We start from the raw sequence: 12,779 nt of genomic DNA, 5'->3' as shown, positions 1-12,779 counted from the left end.
AAAATCTACTTAAGTACAGTAACAAAGCATTTGTAATTTATAACTTCCCACCTCTGATAGTTATAAATGTGGTTAAAGCTCACCACTACTGTGGAGGGGGGAATCTATGTCATTTCCTCACACCCCCTTCACAGAACACTGCTGAAGAGTGTGCTAATGAAAACTTTGTGAAACTGTATGCAAGATAATGCAGGTGTTAACTGTGGTTCACTGTGGTTCATTGTGGTGTACGGTGTCAGAGGTGTATGTTACACATTCAGTGAAGATGATTATAAACCAGGCTGTTACTTCGGTCATATCAATAATAATAATAAGTAGCAATTTTACAGAGTGTCAGCACCATTAACCCACTGTGATGTTTGATTTTCGTACTGATGCCAATGTCACTGCAGGCGATCTACAAAAGCGCCAGAAGGTGGCGACATCACCACAGTGTAAATGTGCCTCATGCTCCCAGTTTAGAATGGTGCCATTGATTTCTCACGCGCACACACACACACACACACACACACACACACACAGTCGTGTCTACTTAACCTCAGATGACTTTCAATCGATTTCCATTGATTTCCATTGTTTTTCTGGAAACTCTCACTTACGCTTACCTAAACCTGACATCATCCTAACCATAACCATAACCTAAACCTAAACTTAACCTAAACCTTACATCATCCTAACCTTAGCCTAACCTAACATTAAAAACATATTTTGACCTTACAATGTAATGATTTACATCATCAGGAAGACAAGACCCTACATGAGTTATATCGGGACCACCACCCACATAGACACACGTGCACGCACCGGGCGCAGCGCTTTTAGATCCACCTGTTCACGCGCATCCATCCCTTTACTGCTGCTGATAGGTTTGTCAGAGAGAGAGAGAGAGAGAGAGAGAGAGAGAGAGAGGGAGAGGGAGAGGGAGAGAGAGAGAGAGATCTGGGTTTATATTAACGCCTTGTGCACGAAGTGAGGAGCTGCCCCCTCTCCCTGTATTTCAGCAGCACCACACACACACACACACACACACACAGGATTGTGAATGGATCACCCAGGAATCCTCCTCTCTCGGGTGCTTTTGCGCAGCAGCCTCGTCCCATCGGTTCCTTGAGGAAACTGCTTCACATGATCATCTCTCCGACGCTCTGGACGCTGGATCATTCGGAGCGCACTGATCTGAGAGCAGCTTGGACTTCGCTCACATCGCTGCTGCCGCTGTGGTTTGGAGGACGACGCGCGGCTCACCACCACCTGCATCATCTGGGGAGGGTTCCTGCAACAATTTGTTGCAAACATAGCGAAGGAGGAAGTCATGGTGCCGGCACCGCCTCGGCTCCTCATGGCACCGTGAGAACTTTCTTCCTGGCCCCGCTTCGCTCCATCTTTTCTTTTTGGATGTTTGTCAGTGGGATCGTGCTCCTTTGGGGAATCCTCCATCGTTTCCCCTTTCAATAATGTTCACTTTTGCTGCCTTCTGCTACATGCTGTCTCTGGTCCTCTGCGTGTCCCTGATCTTCTTTGCAATATGGCACGTAAGTACCTTAGCTGTTGTATATCCTTTTGTCTCATCATCGGGGATGTGTGTGCATATTGGATGCGCAGGTGTGATATTTGTGAACACAACCCTGTGCATCGATTCTCTTCAGTTTCGAGGCTCGTGCACAGTGCATGCACGATCTTTCTTCTTCTTTTTTTTTGAAGACAGGACAGGTGTGCACCTGTATCTTCACGGAGAAGGCTCCAATCCTCAATACTGTGCATGCACCCGTCATTTGAATCACAATTTCCTCTCATTGGCTCACGTCACACATTTGTACTGACCCAGTTCGATATCCAAAGATGCCTGCAGCCTTACACAGCATCTGAGATCAATTAAAGCCCCTAGCTTGCAGATCAATTAGGAAATCTTGTCGAGCCTTATCTCCACTCTCTCATCTCCCTCTTATCCCTCTGCCTTTAATCAAGTCTCAGCTCAGCTATACACCAGTGCCTGTCTGAAAGACTGCATTATGATATTTGAATAATCTCATTATTTGCTCCCTGAGCAACATCTCCATCATGAAGGGCCTTACATAAAGAAAGATTTGGGTCAGGTCTTCCAGCCTATTGCCCCAGGGCTGCCTTCTGTATTGAAACAGCAACCGACCTGATGCACTTGTGATGACTGATCCTCTGGCAATTACAGATACTAGCCGGTCCGCCTGTCTATGAGACACTGGCCCTGTCTCTGTTGCACAGAGCAGAATTAAAGAGAGCAGGACAGTGACACGGCAGACAGTAATGATAGCGCAAACAAAATGAGTGGTTATGAGAAAAGGAAAACCCTGTGAGATGCTAGTGACTGACAAAGAAAAACATCTCCATCTGTCCTGATTCATAATACAGGGCCAGAAGCCACAAACGCTCCCTTCGAGTGCTGTCTACGGTTTAAAATAAATCGGCACGGGTGGGAGGATCACAAAGGAAGACAATATTCTGTAGCTTCAGCAATAATCCACATCGCACCAGGCTTTATCTTGCATCCTGCTTGACACGGCAAAACAATCAGTGGAGGAGCCTCCTCCACTGATTCTCTTTCCCGGTGACATACAGACATGCAGCAATAATAAGCCAGGGCTCCATACTGCGAGTAAGCATAATTAGGAGGGGGGCTGTGAGGTGGGAATATGTGGAGCTGTGGGAAACGAGCGGCAGATCCAAGGCTGCACATTAACACCAGCCACCTGCCAAAAGCTGGGGAATGTTTCTGGGGCTGGAACTGTTACACTTTTATCCGTCGCTTTTGGCAGGTTGCCATCTCTCAGTATAGGATTCAGGTTAGTTTTTACGCCTTGAGCGGCAGTGCATTGCTAAAACAAGCAAGGGTGCTGAGTCAACCCTACTCCAGGTAAAACCAAACTATAAATAAACGAGATGTATACAGAGACAGAGGCTATATGTTTGTGTCTATACGGCCGCTTTAGCCCTACAAACGCCAATCGGAATAAAGTGAGTAACCAAGTGCTCTGACTCAGACGTATCACCGGTCCTGTCGGCAGGTTACACGAGTGCCGGAGTCCCAGAAGACAAATGACTTCACATAGATAGACTTCTGTCATTAAATGACCATAATCAATCAAAGCACTCGCTGCCTGGTAAATTAGCTCATATGTATGCGTCTTCTACTTATTTCCAGGTGCTGATAAATCTTTCATTAGCTCACACTGAACATAACCGACTCTTCCTCTTCCACTCCCCACATTTGCAAATCAAGCTGTGCCGTTAAAACCAACTTGAAGAGAAAAAACGGAGAGTGCGTATTGGCTATCTTTAGAATATCTACTGTCGTTAATCACTCCTCTCTGGCCATCGCTCGACTCACTGTGGGTTGACGTCTTCGATAAGATCAGGTCAGGCAATAAGGACGGAACAGAATGTGGAACTTTAGAAGTTCATTAAAGAGATGCTGCACAATCAAAGGTGTTTTTTGAGCTGTTAACTGAATTCTATGACTGTTCTTTGATGAAATCATTACCACATTTATGAAAGATCTACATTTATCTGTTGAACCTGGCTCACAACTCCACCTAGAGTTTCAAACCATCTTGGACCTTGCAAGGCCAATGCTTAGAAAGAGTCCCTGTTTAGGATGATGATGTTGATCTTGAGCCTGGATGGATGGCTCAGGGCATTTAGTACTTCTCTGTGTCATGACATTTACATATATTTGAAAAGTTTACATCACCAGAGTCCGCTCATGAGAGGGAATCTGGAGACCCACACTCAAATTTCAAATCTATGCCAAAACTAAACCCCTAAACCACCACATTGTGAACCATTCAGAAACATCCACCATCCTCTCTGCCCCCTTCGGCAGTCTTTGTCTCTCACACACACAGTCGCCAGGAGCCATTTGAACTGCTGGCACAGGCGATTGTCTCACACACAAGTCCAAATGGCTCAGGACGACCGAAGTCTTGTTGGTCGGGAAAACTCTGGAGCAGAGAAACATCTGTTTCATAGGCCATTTCTGTGCTGTTAGCCCCGCCTCCATGCACCACGTTCTCAAGGGATTTTTTGAATTTTCACAGCGAGACACTTCACACCAAACCTAGATTTGGAAGTTTCACTTTAAAGCCACAGCATGATAAACTGGTGACGAAGCATCTTTTGGGTAAATCCAGTTGATGGGTTCATGAAACCATTGATGGTACCATTAATCACGATATATAATCCTGGCCACTGAACTGTACTTCCAGAGTGAATTTTCTTTAACAACCAGTTGCAGCAATGGGCAGAGTGAGTCTGTTCATCACATAAAATAGAAGATCACAATCACCCACGGGAGTACTCACATAAGCAATTTTGAAGCCATTTTAATTAACATACAAGGTGAACTGCGACCTCCCCTGAGTTCTACGGTTCAGCGCTTCAACAGCTCCACTCTGCCTGAGTGATTCAGCTCCCATGTAGCCACGCCGCCTAATGTGCTCCGAGTGTCATTAATGTCGAGAGCGAGGCAGACGCTCGTTTCACCGGCATCTGATAGATGGGAAAGCCCCATAGCAGTTATGATGTAGAGACTGTCCCGGCAGCGTGGCAGAGGGTAGGTTGTCAATCTGACGTAATATACTCTCCCTGTGTTTCCATTATATAGTGGCAGTTTTGGTATTTACTGGGTGGAAGGTGTAGTGTGGTATGAAAGCACATTTTAAATGGATAGAGCAACAAGCCAAGAGAAAATGGACTAACTTCCCCTGAACCTCCAACCAACGGGAGTGTAGAGGCCCTGAGTTAACTTTCTGGTTTGTAGTAACTTGAATAATATGAGTAATAACAGTTTTTAAATCTGAGCGACGATGCAGAGGCAAATAATTCCATTTAGCTCAGAGTCTGAGCGCTTGACCCGAGCTCGGACTGTGCGATCTATTCAACTGCAACCGGGCCAAACAGCACTTATTCCTCATGATAGGCCCCGGAACCAGAAGAGCTGACGCTGTAACAAACACACCAATCTCAGTTTAAAATATTGATATTTTTAATGTTTCCTCAATGGATATGACTTCCATGTCTTTTTAACTGATCTGCTGTTCTGCTTTTCATTTGCTCAGCCTGATTCTAGCGGTTAAAGCAGCTGACTATCATTCAGTTTTGTGGGTAATTCTACCTGCTCAGCAAAGTTACATGTGCAGTGAAGCCGTTAGGATTGCAGAGTGGCAATGAGAGTGTCTGTCTACAATAAAGCGTACAAATACCATGATTCTGAAGCTGTTGTTTTCATGGGTAAAATAAAGCATCATTGATAATGTATATAATAGTTTATAGTTAATACAAACTACAATGAATGTTGGTGTAAATCAGCTAGAAATCAATTAAAGTATGTTTGGGCTTGTTAATTTGTGAAATGAATGAAAGGATTTGGTGTATGTTTATCCTCCATAACTTTTCTTATATTCTTCATTGAAGACCCCTAAAGTGGTGTATAGACCATCTTACATTTTTATTATTACCTTATAAACATTTACAGACTTATTCGTATTAGAAAGTGAAACCCATGGAAGCTTTAATCAAGAGAAAATCAATCAATTATTACCAGGTTAAAAAGATACCCAACCCAGGCAACCCAGAACAGTTCCTTATTAGCTTCTCAATGAAATCAAATATTAAGTAAATAGTTTATCTTTGAAAAAACAGTGCTTCACTTTTGAGGATTACATGCCACTTCTCATAATGACATAAGAGATCTCTAAGTAGATTTTTTGCTCCCTTCCTGCCTTTTAGTATGCAGCACTATTTGTAGCTCGTGATTTAATGGATTCTAACCTGACCCATACCACATCCTTCCATCATGTTTCATGGTAATCTGTGGAGTAAATGTGTGTAATGATGTTAAATAACTAACTGGAAGACCAACAAAACAAAAAACATGAGCTCCTTGGTGGAGATCATTTGTGATTTGTTAAGGTGCTGATTGGCAGATTAGTTGAACATTTCTTCTCTGTTTCCAATCTCAATGTCCAACGAACCATCCTCTGGTTCCAGCTTTATATTTAGCATGATCTTCATGCTGAGTGACGGTCAAAGCAACCGTCTTAGATAACTGTCTGTAGAAAAAGCTAAGAAGTTTATTCGCCAACATGTCAAACTAATCCTTTCATTTAAGCTGTGAGTTAACCTACTAATATACCTAATAAGTTATACCTTATTACATTGTGGTACAGTTTCACTTCTTTATTGTGTTTTTTTTCAAATTATTGTTTTTTTCCCCAAAGAGCAATGAAAGGGAAAATGTAATATGATAATAACTTTGGTCATGGTAATATGCAAAAGACAGTATGAAGCAATACGGTGAGAAATTAATTTGTTTACCGAATTGCGCCGTTTCAAAACTGGATCGCCTCAGGGTGCATATCAAATTAAATGTATGACTTCTTACTACCACATAGAAAACATTTCAAATTTTAAGACATGCCTCACACACAAATAAATGTCAAAGATTGAGACACAAAATACAATTTGTCATTATTTCCTCACTGTGCATAAGAATAATTCCTAGTTTATATATATATCATCTTCAAGTTTAATACGGCTGTGGCAGAGAGGAAGGAATATATCCCCCTCACCCTTCCTTCCAACTGTCGTCCATTAGTTCACGTAAATCACCTCACACAGAGCACACGCTGATTTGAGTAGCACCGAGGCGACACCACACATCAGGATTCAGTGCGCTCTTCAGGATGGATTTTGAGGGGTGAGGCTCAGCTCGCGTCTCAGTCGGCGTCGCTTCCTCGCCGGGCGTGACTTTGCATCACACTGAGATTTTGACAAGTACAGTGCATTCACAGGCTTAACAGAGGTGTCGTGTGAATAATCGTTCACGCAGAACAACCATAACACTCCCTCATCCGTTCCTGTCTCAAGTTTTTTTATTTACTTATTTATTCAATGGGGTGCTCTGTGCCAGAATGAGAGAAGATGAGGGTGCACGACAGAGGAGACAGACTTTGAGGAAGTGCATCTTGAAGAAAGATTGAAAGATTGATATTCAACCGAATGTGGTTAGTGCTTCTTTCATTTTAACCCGCAGAAGCCTTAGCTTGTTCCCATTATCTGTATCACCTCAGTATGGCTCCTCTGGGGATGGACTGGTCAAGACCCAGAGGAGAAGGAAAAGAGAAAATGACAGGAAGATAAATGGAAGGGGGGTGAGGCTGGGTCTGCAGACGGAGAGAGGAGCGGCAGGAGTGATGGGGTGATGGAGAAATAAGGGGGAAAAGGCCAGAGAGACTATGGGTTTCACTTACTAGGGGTTCAGCCCAGTTCAGACTGGACTGAATGGATGACTGGAACAGCAAAGTGATAATCAGCCATGAAAAGGAAGGATAAGGCAGCACTGCAGATAGGACGGGATCAAAAGAAGAAAGGAAGGATTCATTTAAAAAAGTCCTATATGGGAAGGTTGAGTCTCCTTCAAAGTGAGGAAAGGTCCTGGGCTGTACCAAGCCGGGCAGTGTATAGATACGAATGCAGAAACAGATAATGAGATCTAAGAAGAAATGAACTTCAGACAGAGGGGCAGACTATAGTAAGTAAAGCTTTATGTTGTGGGGAGGGCACTCAAAGTTCGTCTTCATCTGGATTATTCATGTCTTTATAACAGCGATGAAATAAAGATGTGGTTCGCACTTAATGTTCTTGTTACAACTGTCTAAAGGCTGCATCTGATATTAATATTAACTAAACACTATATTGGGAATTAAATATAAATAATGATTTAGTTCATTCAGAAATGCAAAAGTTAAAACTATTTCTTTATTTCAGTAGTCATTCAAATATGGCTTTTTTTGTAGCAATGCATGATTGTAGCTAGCTCTCATTGATAATCAACTGGTAAATCCCAAAGTGAGCACATCTTAGACTTAGATGATGGTATTATTCCCCTAATAGCAGAAGGAAAAGGTGTGCGCAAAATAATAATTAGTAAGTTTCTCCAGGAAGTTGGTTCGGATGACATTTTTGGGTCATACAATCTTTATCAGCTTTCCCAATTTAAATAATTTGGCTAGTCTTATGTATTTTCAGATCTGAGGGATGAGTCGAGTGTTACAACACAGGGTTTATACAACCCAAATTTTCACGATTAAGTGAACATTTCTTCTGCAATATTGCTCTTATCATAACTGGAGGTGCCATGTTACCATTCAGTAAAAGGCCAAAGTTTGATTCCTTGTACCTTGAGAGACTGTTACTTCTAATAAGACTAAGGAAAACTAAGGGAATATATAGAAGAAGATAGGTGTTTAAGGTTGGAGACATAGGTCTGTACATTTTGAAACAAAAATACGTTAATTCAGACCTTCACGGTTTGATCTGTTAACATGTAGAGCCTGAAATTCCACCCAACTCCCCTGAACTGTAAAGGAAGTAGCTTAGGCTCAAGGTGCCCTAGTAAGACTTCAAGGGAAAATAAAGGCCTGGTGATATAGCTGATTGTAATCTCAATGAACAGTCAACCGGGCTTTCTGGCACCAGCCACTGGGAGCTAATGGAGGTGGCGTTCACTGTATAGCCAAGTTGGTTCAGCGTCGATCCATGTGTTCATTAACCCCTGCTGGCTCCTCATCCATCAATCTGACTCCACTGTTTCCATTGTTCCCTGCACAGTGCACCCACTGGGGGATTATATGGGTGATCCTTGTCCTCTTTTACCCATTTAATTTCCACTTATTTCTTTCTTTTTTCACCCACTGTAGCACTTGCTTTTTACACTAGAATAATAAATAGGGAAAAATATGCAATTTTCGAGCTTAGCTTTCTTTTTCACATCCTTATTCATTAGCTTTGTAAGTGATAATGTTACAAGAGACTGATGGCGATAGCAGAGCCAGTGTTATCACGTTTCGATTGCCCTTTCAGAAGCCCTGGCTGCTCCCATTAAGCAGCCCCATCATAGACAGAGTGCTTGCCACCTCAGACAAATTGCTACTCCAGCGCTTTCTCTGTGGCTACGTTTAGTTTGTGAACATTTCTCTGGGCCAAGTGATCACAAGTGACAAGGTAAAGCTCGTGTGGATTGTGTGGATTAGAAACAACAAGATTTGCATAGATTTTCCCTCTGCGTAAAGAGACTTCAGCCGCCTCACATGTACAGTAGTGGATAACTATCAGAACAAGGGGCCGTGCGGGGAAAAGGCTTTATTGATGATCAGAATGGTGGAGAGTTGTTGTTTTATTCATTCATTCATTAGATCCTTGCACGTAAAGCCTAATACTGCTTCACTATGTTTACATTGTTGACAGCTTTTCAGCCATAGAAATCATTTACCTTTTGACATGGAAATTAAACTGGATTTTGATTTGCCACATGTAGCACATTGTGAAAGATCCTAAGCAAAGACGACAGAAAGCTGTTCATATTGCCCTCTATGTGTGAGAAGAAAGGAAGATCCATCCTAGGTGATCAAAACTTGAACAAAATTAATCTTTTTCACTGTCAAATACTGTAAACTTAACAGCAGTAACTGGTTAGAGGTTACAACTCCAGTCTGTTACAGCCAACTCTCTTTGTTATGTCTTTGTTTAAACTGTAGCAACCTTTAACTACACATGTTACACCATAGTCCAAAATAAATCGTTACCCTGCTTCAAGGCCAGGGAATGCAATGTAAATGAGTCACTTTACAGTTTGGTCTTCATTTTGGAAGGAGATGTGTTGATCTCAGATTTTCTGCTTAAAACCTCTTCGATTTCTGCACTTCTGTGGTACAACAGTTGGTTTATGTGCTGGTGGGTTAGTGCTCGTATGGGGGCATATGCACGCTGTGTTTGATTGAGAGGACCCTAACGTTTCCTTCTTACACTAAATCAACTCTGTTATGGTGTTGGCTTTCTCTGTAATTTTGTCCCATAAAGGGTCTTCAGATAATGTACTGAACTGCGGAGAATGTCCAAAGCAACTAACTCTGATATTTGCATTCTCACTTAAAGCCCCTCCAGATAATAATTTCAGGAGATTAACCAGAGTTCAATGCGTGTATAAAAGCAGTTTATGAAGCACAAAGCCCCCTCTGGTTATAAATAAATGTTTACTCCTGCAGCTTTAAATATGTTAAACTACCAACATTACTATTTATTCAGGTTATCTTTGTTTGTTTACGAGGTAGAATATATTCCAAACTACCCACAATTACCACCTAGAATAAGATCACAGTACACGTCCTAAAAGTTACAATACTATATCTGTTGAATATGCTCAGTTGATCTATTAACCTAGTCACTGTAGCTGCATATGTGCTTATCATTTACCTTTGGTGCCTCGCTGCACGACCTGATAGCTGAATAAAGCAGAATGCTGATTTAGGAATTTCCGGGAAGGAAGAGCTTTATTTCATTTGATCTTGTCACATTGAACGGAGGAGTTTACTGTGCCAATACTATCTATTCAGGGAATATTCAGCTGTCTCACCCTGACACAGTGTTCAGCCAAGATACTGCTACCAAGGTGTTCAGCACAGATAGTGTGACACTGACATGTTGGTTATTAAAAAAAAAGAAGCCATCTGCCACACATGACTCCCAACCAGTGGACTCTGAGTCTACAGGAGATAGATATTTTGATGTTCAGCATCTCCTAGAAGAGATAATTAATCTGAAAAGGCAGGGACTCAGAAGCATAGTACATTTGGTGCAGTTTTACAGACGTATTTATTATCTCTTCTATTCATTGTTTGAGATTTGGAGTGGGCCTGTGTAAACAGGAAAGCGTCCTGTCACAAATTGCTAGAATAATATTTAGTCTCCTATGAATTTAAGCAGAATCCTATGCATGTCTACAACATCGCTTCCAAACATCTCCATTTCTGCACATCCAGAAAAAATCTTGGAAGTTTTAGTACTAAAGCAGGGCCAGCAGCGTTTCCAAGCGTCTCTGTTTCAGTGACTCTAAACCTCTGGAGTAGTGTGAATGCGAGGTGTATCCATCACTGTTCAACAGTTTTCAAATGAAAACATATGGATGTAGCATTATAGTCTCCAATTAACTAAATTTGCATGAGACTTAAGTACCCAGTAAAGGATACATGTTTCAAGAATGGAACTGTTAAACTGTGAGGTTTTGAGCATCCCAATTTCTCTTTGCTTTCCTGCCATCTCACAATTGACCCTTCCATTGCTGAAAGCTTGAGTTTGACGCTGCAAAACCAACACAGGCGTACTGACATCAGGTCTCTCTCTCTTTGTCAGCTAGCCTCTGCATTTTACTGTCTGCTTGAGGTAAAGATAGAATTGTGTGCTCCACAGGGGGAGATTTGTTATAACTGTGTTCCTACCTTTGCATCGTGTCCTGGTGGTTAATACAATGATTTCATATGTGAAGTTCAGCATTCAGGCTGCATGCACAGACGACTTAAGCTTCGGCTTCACTGGGTTGTAATTTGTGCATCAGAGGTTGGTGAGAAGTGGTTGTGCAGAAAATTAACCCACGCCGAGTGGATTTAAAGTCCGGATAAATATTTAAGGCTAAAGTTTGAATAATTTAAACAGACCTTGTATTCTTTCATATTCGAGTGGAGGTTCCGCTGATTGCTGTTGTTTTTTTTTTTAATGTTGTTATTTCTATTTGATTTCTTTGAAGGCAACATGGGCGGAACATTTTTTTTGTTGTGATCGTAGCTTCTACCGACTGACAGATAGTGGAAATGAGCACAAATTTACCTCCGTGGACTAAGACACAAATTATGCTCCATCCATCTCTCTGTTACCATCTCTCTCCCATGCAAAGACACATAGCCAGGCATCGGCCCACTAGCAGCCACAGTCTGCGCTGACACACAGAATCCACTGAGCCAAGAGAGAGGAGCAGAGGGTTTGATGCCAGCCAACCATGACTTCAAAGCAGTCAGTTAAAGTGAACATCCACATCAAAAGAGAACTGGATTTGCAAAACACAGAATCCAGGGTCTCTGCCATGGATCTTCTGCAGGAATCGTCCTCTGAGCATATCACATATTTGAGTTTTGGTCATCTTGTCTGCAGTTCAGAAACAGATGTTGCTTCTAATCACTAGCTGAGGATCATAAATCAATGGGAATGAAAGGCTACTATTTCCCTGGGGATACATATTTTTATTATAACATGGCGCTTTTTAGCTTAAGTCAGTGTTACACAATTTACTTACTTATATTAGTAGTTGATAACAAGGACTAATGTCTTTTTGTCAAATGTATTAAAAGAGGCAGCAATAATCTACAACAGAGTATAAAGGCCACTAATGGGGGAAAAAAATATGAGATTATCAGAGTAAAGTTGTAAATTCACGAGAATTAAGTCGTAATATTATGAGAACAAAGTTATAATTTTATACCGCACCCTGTTTAAGAAGGGAAATGTCACAGGATCAGCATCTTGTTAAGTTATACTATAGGTCTCACAAATAACATAAGGCTAAATATGTTTGGGTCATCAACACAAGATGATCTAAATTATGAGCACTTTGAAAAGATTGTGTAATAAACTTTGTCAATTCTGAAGAAAGAACCACAAAGGCTTAACATTTTTAGAAATAATTGGTGGACGATGATTCTATATTTTTGGTAACATCTGATTGATATTTAAAGGGGTCTAATCTTTTCACAATGAGATTGGTTAAAACATTCAGATTCAGACAAGCATGGGTTCTTTTTCCCCTTTACTATTGTAGAATTATGACTTAAATCCTGTAAAATCACATTTCTCGTAACAGTATCTATTTTTTCTTGTGATATCCCAGCTTTATTCTTGCACTTTTAAAGGTTTCTTCTAAA

The 12,779-nt window shown here is 41.4% G+C and overlaps 1 protein-coding gene across 1 annotated transcript in view; it reads left to right on the top strand.

Annotated features, from left to right (window-relative positions):
• The first annotated feature begins 1,454 nt into the window (after window positions 1-1,454).
• The window catches only part of cnih3 (cornichon family AMPA receptor auxiliary protein 3), a 58,647-nt gene continuing 47,322 nt past the window's right edge, over window positions 1,455-12,779 (top strand). The window contains exon 1 of the mRNA XM_053445407.1: window positions 1,455-1,532. Within this exon, the coding sequence (XP_053301382.1) occupies window positions 1,455-1,532 (78 nt within the window). The remainder of the gene's footprint in view (window positions 1,533-12,779) is intronic.

The sequence above is a fragment of the Pleuronectes platessa genome, chromosome 17, assembly GCF_947347685.1.
Source record: "Pleuronectes platessa chromosome 17, fPlePla1.1, whole genome shotgun sequence".
Taxonomy (NCBI): Eukaryota; Metazoa; Chordata; class Actinopteri; order Pleuronectiformes; family Pleuronectidae; genus Pleuronectes; species Pleuronectes platessa.
The sequence above is the reverse complement of the archived record's forward strand: the minus strand, read 5'-3'. Positions and strand labels throughout refer to the sequence as shown.